Source organism: Cyanistes caeruleus, chromosome 2 (genome assembly GCF_971803275.1).
Source record: "Cyanistes caeruleus chromosome 2, bCyaCae1.hap1.1, whole genome shotgun sequence".
Taxonomy (NCBI): Eukaryota; Metazoa; Chordata; class Aves; order Passeriformes; family Paridae; genus Cyanistes; species Cyanistes caeruleus.
Genome location: NC_141702.1, coordinates 57,418,243 through 57,426,066, shown reverse-complemented (window position 1 = coordinate 57,426,066; position 7,824 = coordinate 57,418,243). Strand labels below are relative to the sequence as shown.

At 38.5% G+C, this 7,824-nt stretch overlaps 1 protein-coding gene across 1 annotated transcript in view; it reads right to left on the bottom strand.

Moving 5' to 3' along the window:
• IYD (iodotyrosine deiodinase) overlaps positions 1 to 7,274 on the bottom strand; it is a 12,384-nt gene extending 5,110 nt beyond the window's left edge. The window contains exons 1-2 of the mRNA XM_023923374.2: positions 6,984 to 7,274; positions 668 to 862 (exon numbers count right to left, since the gene is read on the bottom strand). Of these exons, the coding sequence (XP_023779142.2) occupies positions 668 to 862; positions 6,984 to 7,164 (376 nt within the window). The 5' untranslated portion in view covers positions 7,165 to 7,274. The remainder of the gene's footprint in view (positions 1 to 667; positions 863 to 6,983) is intronic.
• Between the last annotated feature and the right edge of the window lie 550 nt (positions 7,275 to 7,824).

Genomic DNA, 7,824 nt, shown 5'->3' with positions numbered 1-7,824 from the left:
TCAAATAACCTCTATTAGGGTCCTCAGCATAACACTCCAATCATATGCAACAGGGGGCTGGCACTACCTTTGGAAGGACTGGAAAAGGTTTTTTGTTCTAGACTGAAATTCTTTGTCTTTATTAAGCACCAACCATTTATGTCAACTGAAATATTTTGCATAGCTGAGACAATTTAATCTATTTGTTTGTAAGAGGACTCCAAAAAACAAAACCCACACATGATAAATATCATCATAATGTGTTCAATTTTAAAGCAAGTGAAGTACACATGGCTTGACATTTTTGAGAAAACACTTCAATATTTCTGTTTGAAAGATGTCTTGATGTGGTTACACATAAATTTAATTTTAAATACCAACTTTTAAAGGTTGCAAAGGAAGCTATTTGTTTCATGCCGTTGAAATGCTCTTCTTCCCTTATGGCTAAACTGCAAATACAAAGGAATTGGGAGTACTCCAAACCAGTCTCCAACATACAGTTGTTCAAGCTGAGTAATTTCCAGTCAATCAATGGGTGCTAATTCTTTCCAGCTACAAGTGAATCTAGGAGAACCATAAGCAAAACTCCAGTTCCCTTGGCTTTTTCACGCCACCTTTTCACAGTTACACAGTTAAACAGCAATGCTGATCCTTTTTTTTCGCATACCTTGAGCCACTCGGTACTTACCTGCTGTTCTGATGACATTATCGATAACCTCCCTGGGGACAGGCTCATCACTGAGAAACCTGACAGATCGCCTCTTATTTAGAAGCTCATAAAATGTCTGTGACCTTTTAATCATTTCAGCCTCAGAGTAGTGCTCGCCAGTGAAGGGGACATGGGCAACATTTTCTTCAAGTCCTTGCCACTCTTCCTCACCCTCTGCAAGAAAATACAAGTGGTTAGGGATTTTTTTTTTCCTGGAGAATGCTGTTGATAGCCTTGGCATTCACACCATAACGCACCTGGTCCTGCAGTGGCATGCACTGCACTGCACATACACACCACTGGTAAGGCAAAGTCTAAAGTTCCAGTTGACACAACTCATTGATCCCCAGCTCCACCTTGTTTAAATACCAAGAGGCAGGAGGGTCCTGGCTGGCTATAGCAAGTGGGAGGCAGGAGGGTCCTGGCTGGCTATAGCAAGTGGGGTCCATGAAGAAGTCATTGCCTTCTCCACTTCAGCCTGAAAGCCTGCCTGTAAAAATGGGTTACAAGCTGAAACAGCATTGAAAAGGTGGACAGGCTTCCAGGCCACGTTTCTCAGCAAGTAAATGTGAACATGTGTGTTCCTTCTTGAGCTGTTTAATAAGGAAAAATATCAATTAAATTACTGAAGTTAAGGAGAGAGCTTAACTATCAATATGTGTAAAATCTTCTCAGAAGAGCTGAATGTCAACTTCTTCCATATTCATGTTTCATAGCAGAAGCGTTGCAAGCTTTGGCTCTGCAGAAATGTGACTTTGTGGTTAAGCTCTTTGGTTTCCCGATACTTTCAGCCCAAGAGGAGATGGATGTCAGGCATCTATACTTAGGATAACAACATATCAAATGTAGGATATTTTGTTTCTTGGCTTTAATTTAAGAACTCAAAAGGATTCTCCATTTCACTGAAATCTGTCTGTTTGTATCACAAAATGAATCTTCTGTTGTCTCTGAGGCCCCTTTCTCCCCTATATTCCTAGAATCAGCACGGATAGCATTTTTTTGCAGCTATGAAGTGGAAGTTCAAGCCATTTAAATACTACATTTTGACTAGTCAATAGTATTGAGCAATCTGCTACCGAGAGCTGAGTCAGGAAAAAATATTCCAGGTCTTCTTCTGTAGCTATTAGGCTATTATTCCAGCACAAATTCAAACAGAAATTACTTTGGTGTTTTAGTACTAGGCAGTTGCCTTAGAGACGAGGCTGGTTTTTTGTTCATTTTAAAAGCAGTGAAATATTCACAAGTGTGGCTCAGCCTGTGCAAAGGGGTGAAACAAACCCAGTTTCATAAATTGAATCTAAATGGAATGGTTCTGGTCCCCACACATTTCATTTCATGTACAAAGAATTCGCCCTGAGAATTTGTTTCGTTTAGTGTTTCATGCCTGTGTTAAGCACTCTTGGTCATAGTCTACAAGGACCTGGCTCCAGGTTAATGGAAAGCAGTGACCCCTTGTAAAAATTATTTTTGTGATCATCTTGCACTCTCAAAAAGTAAAAGGGTGCCTCTTGAAAGTGTTCCCTTTGTGGTTTACACTCAGTAAAATAGTGTTGAGTGCTTGCTTGTTTTGTGTTGTGGGGGTGGTTTTCCTGTGTAAGTAAAAGAGAAGTGAAGCTGCTTTTTTGTCAAGATAGGTCAACTAAATAATAAAGTGAAAAAAGAAATGTACTTTCAAAGATTTTGAACATGGGACAGAGGTGAGATGGCCAATGAGAATGGAAAACCACAGTACACTCAACATGAGAGTACTGGCTGAAGCAGAAAAACCTAGCAGTGCAGGCACTGACACACTAAACCAAAACTTTCCTGGCAAATTTATTTTTTTAAAATAAATTAATCTATTATATATTCTCTTCCACCATGTGTCTACCATTCTTTCTTAGCAGTTAACATTATCCATATGCTGACTTTAAATCATTATCAGCACCATCTGTCTAGTGCACGCTCTCTATATCTCTGATTGCTGTGTTTAGACATACTCCTATTTGTTCGGTCACGTTATACAATACCACAAGTGTCTTGTTTATATCTCTTTGTATTCAACTGCTTGATGGACAACAGACATCCAGCTAGCAAGTCTATCACCTTGGTAGCCACAGTCTCAAGACTGCCATCAATTCTGTTGTCCGTTTACAGTAGTCATCCAGCCTCCTGTTTTTTAAGTAAATCTGGAGTGGTTTTGGCTCAGACATCCCAAATGGAATCTCATTTTAAAAGTACTGTTTTTCTATCTCTACCAGAAATGCCTCTCTGGATACATTTTAGGATGATGACTATGTTCTTCCCAGCAGTCCATATGGGAGGTTATAATCAGTTTGCAAATGATGTAATAAATTTTAACTCAGTTTGAAGCATGAGTTCTTAATTAAAAACTCACACTGAGAACAATAAGCTGTCATTTCACTTCTGTTGGCCACTTCTTTTACCTACACTGATACTTCTCTGTGCTGCTGGCTTCCAGTTGTATGACATTAAGATATTTCACTTTTGCTCTCCTTGGTTTTATGCAAAGACCACTTTGCACTTTCCACTCAAGATAATATTGACAATTGGTCCTGAGACTGATCCTTGAGAAGCTCCAGTCAAGACTACTCCATTTGTTTTCCAAACAAGTTTCTTCTCTAGGGAATTGCTTCCTAAACATACAATTCCTCTCTCATTCTCTTTTCCAGTGTAAAGACGTGATGCATAGGAAAAAAATTCAACGTACATAAAGAAAGTTTTCACATCTTTGGTCTTAAATGCTGGGTAACTGAGCTTGTGGGTTCTTTGTCTGATTAATGGCAGACTGCTGCAAAATGGACCACTGCAGGAATCCCAGTAGTGAATCCAGCCCTGAACTGAGTGTGACTAATAGGGAACTAAAAGAGATGGATTACCCTAGCAGTAGGTTATAAATAGTGGTTAGCAGGCTGATCCCAGAAACCTCAAGAGCGGGTCAGGGATCTTAAGCAAAAGAAGTAGCAAGTTGGAGAGGCACAGACCCTGGAAGAAAGAACCCAGCATAAAAATATTGTGAAAATTACCTCAACTGAAATATAGTTGCAGAAGGTTTCTTACGATCTTAAGAGAAATAGAGTGGCTGGTATGTAAAGAGAAAAACTAGAATAAGGAAAACTAAGAGGTACTCTGGTTTCTATCCATAAACCACGGGAGGGTATATACCAGGGCTGGAAGTGAATCCTTTAAAATCAAGAGGATGGAACAGATTTAATATGAATACAGTAGTATTAAGTAAGTTTGGGCAGGCAGAAAGGTAGAGGAGGGTTTTTAACCCATGGTAAGAAATTCTGGACCAGCCTTTCAGCAAGGTTAAAGAAAAAGAGTAACAAAAGTCCAGTTTTCATGTTCATTCAGCTGATGAGAAAGGCTAGATGTATCTGCTGTAACAGGAAGATACACAGTAATGCATTGTGTCCCTCTAAGTCCTGTGTTCTGAAATGATACAAAACATGAACTATCATTGAAAATGAGGTTTAAATTGCTACTGCCTCATCCATGTCAGTAGTAGTATTATTAAGATATGGGAGGTCTTTGAAATTGGGGAGAAGAGAAATGCAAGTAAGTGGCACAGGTCTATTATAAGAAGTATCACAAGCAACTAGCAGTGCATCTTCAGAAGAAATGGAACATTTGTGACCTTGTGGGTTGCATTGTAGTCCTTAAGTAGAGTGTACCATCAGTGTCCTTGCCAACCCACAGCACAACAATCTCTCATTCTGGATCTTATAAATGAAGAAGAAAGTTACAGGATAGATGGGCGTGCAAACAAATCTGAAGTACTGCCAGTTAAAGCATTAAACAAATGGACTGAGTGCTTTGCACTTAACAAAAGAACTGGGTTTCTGGCTGCTCCAAGAAACATCCATTTCTTCAGCTGAGAAACACAACTCAGACAAGCTCAGGAGCACTTGGCCCTCACCATTCTATGCTTCATTGCCAAGAAGTGACCCTACTGAGTCTGCCCAAGCAGTTCAGCTACTTACACTGAATGGTCTGCTGCTCAGAGTTATGTCCTTCTCACAGAAAACATCCCTGAGGGCTCCACTTCAGGGAAGGCTTGTGGGGCTACAGCTAAGGTCAGTGCTTTTCTGTTTTTCTAGCAGAGTGCTTCACAGAGACAGCAAATAGATTTTGCTTTGGTCGGGGACAAGAATCAAAAGACTTGGTCTTCAGCCACCCCTTCCTGTTCAGGAAGCAGCTGAAAGTTCAGCTTCTCCACGTGGGACAGCCCTAGAGTCTAGCTTTAGACAAGGCCTTACAAATGTTTCATGTTACCTACCTCAAATTCTCTTCAGAGGAACTTAATCTTTAAACACAAGCCAGCCTGAGACATTTAAGTAGAACTGAGCTTGTCTAATAAAATAAGATACATAAATAAAATAGCAGAATTTACACAGCAGGTATTTTTACTATTAAAAAAAATCTCTTTTTACATCCATTTTTCTATTCCAGCATCTAGTGCAATCAGTAAAAATCTTAACATTGACAATAAGGTTAACATGTTTTGATTCTTAATTAGGGATTTTGCTTTAGCAAAGTAGCAGGTCCTTACTAACTCTTCTTCTATTCATTGCTACTCTTCTCTCTTAAGCTGGGCTTTCCCCTGATGAAGAAAAATTTCCCTGTGAATGATGCAATTACTTTAATATTTCTAGATATAAAATACATGACTGTTTTACAAAGAAATTAGTTTGAATGACACACCATTAAGGGAAAGATCATTATTTGTTACTAAAAGCAAAATAGCAAGAAAATTTAATATTGGATGACATGGTATATTGAGAAAGGTTTTATTTAAAAGCACATAAAACTTAGTAACAGGACCAACATGGCTGCCTGTCAAAAATTTTTTGCAAGCAATTTTAAACTAGTACAGTTTGAATTTTCTGTGAATAACAGGGAAAGCAACTAACACATAAAAGACTAAAATTTTATACATGGAGCTGTGGAAGTGACACTCCTTTATAAGAACTAATAGGTTTGTTCATGCAGAGGATCTAAATTTTTTAACTGATAGAAACAGCTATAGTCCAAGATGATTATCATTTGAACTACCACAGGAATTCTAATTTTCACTAATTTTACTGTAGTAGTAAACCATTAGTGACAAAGAAATTATGGGATAATTTTATACAGAATCTATTTTGCATTGAACAAAGGAGGATACAACACATGAACTGATTTGTAAAGAAATTTTATATATTTGAAAAATAGTCAATAGGGTTTAAACCCTTCCTGGTATCAACTATTTTCAGAAACTGATAAACAACACTAACTCAAAGTACACTGAACACTGAGAAGAGAACTATAATGGTTCTTAGAAATAGGTCTATGTGCAGAAGAACACTGTAAGTTTTAAGATTCCTAGAAGCAGACTGAGGGAAAATGTCATTACGGGGAAAAATAACCCAGAGAGACCCCTAAAAAAGCCTTTTAAACCATCTTGAAGGAGAAAAAAAAAATAGAAAAGAAAAAGAGCTGCATTAACTACAACTTTAAAAAATTGATAGGAACAGAACTCTGTAGATTTTTATTTCACAAAGAAATAAAGTGAGTTTATGGAGGATAGTTAGAAAGTAAGAAGAAGGAAGGGTACATTTTGTGCTTGGACTTTTGTCCAAGCTGTGAATCAGAAAAAGCTAATGAAAATAAAGGGCATTCTGTACAGGTTCAAATATGCAGCTGAGTGAACAGATTATCACCACCACCCCATTTTGTTCTTAAATATTTGATCAACACAGCTCCCATAAAGGCTGTCATTGACATTCTCAGAAGCCACAAACAGAGGACCTTTGTAAAAACTGTAATAAAACCATTTCTAACTTTTTAGCTGTGCTGAGACCAAATACATGGCACTGAGTGATAAACTGGGATGACTTGCATATAGAAACACTCTGCTCAGGTCTTCCCTTTGCTCACACTAACAAGGACTGTGGGGAATTCAGCAGGATCTCCTGTCTCCCCTTGCACTGTCCATAGAGTCCCTCATAGGTCTGGGATCTGCTATACAGAGGAACAGACAGGGGTCTCTGGGAATATATATATATATATATAATTTATTTATTTATATTATTATTAATTTTTTTTCCACTCTGATCTGTGGGGTCTGGAGGGAACAGAGATTTACACTAAGAATGACATGACATGAGGACTGCCTCCTTCCTGGGAGCTGACAAGCTCAGGACACAGCAGCAGTGTTGCACTGAGCATTGCTGTGACTGTGGAGATCCTTTATTCATATCAGCAGATAAAACTCAAACAACAAAAGTGTTTGGGATAAGGTTTTTCTTACCTTCTTCTTCTAAGGGATGGTCAGTGCCATCTTTTAAATCTTCATCCACCCATGGGCGAGATGGATGCTTGCTTTTAGTGTCACGTTTTTCCTTCTCTCCATTAGTCTTCTTCATTATTACCCCAATCAAAACACATATAATGGCTATAAATACTGGTGTGAGGGAAGAAAAGAGTGCCATGACTATGGAAATGTGGAGCCTTTCTTCCAAGTTCAGTAGTTTCTCATGAAAAGGAGAGGCTGAAGAGGGAAGAGCAGCAAAGCAGTAAGCAAAAAGGGGAGGACTCAAGGTTCATTCCTTCACCCTATCTTGCTTCTATTTTTCAGACACCGCCCCCACAATCTCATCTGGGATGGGCTAGGCTGTTAATAAACAGCTACTAGAGTTATAAAATCTCCAGGCCCAAGTTTAAATATTTTCTGAGAAGAAATATCTTATAAACTGCAAGCAGAGGCACTGACCATACACATAAATGCTATCCAGTGCAAAATAAATTTAAGAAACCCAAGGTCATTTCAAACTCTAAACTAAAGCAAAAAACTTCTCCCCTCTTATTTTTATAGTTAGGGTCATTCCAGTAATCTTCCTCGTAACAGTTAATTATGAAAAGAGCCAAGTGGGAATATGACTTTTAAAAACTAATGGCTCCTCTTTGATGTTTAACTCATAAAATCAGCATCTTACATGTACCCCAGGAATTCAAAATATCACCAATTGCAAATCAGTTTGCAGCACCACCCTCAGCTATGTCAACGGGTCAATAGAACAGATAAGTAAAGAAGCAGCATTGTCTCTGTATAAAGCCTGTGTGAGGCAATTCACAGAGTCCCGTATTCATCC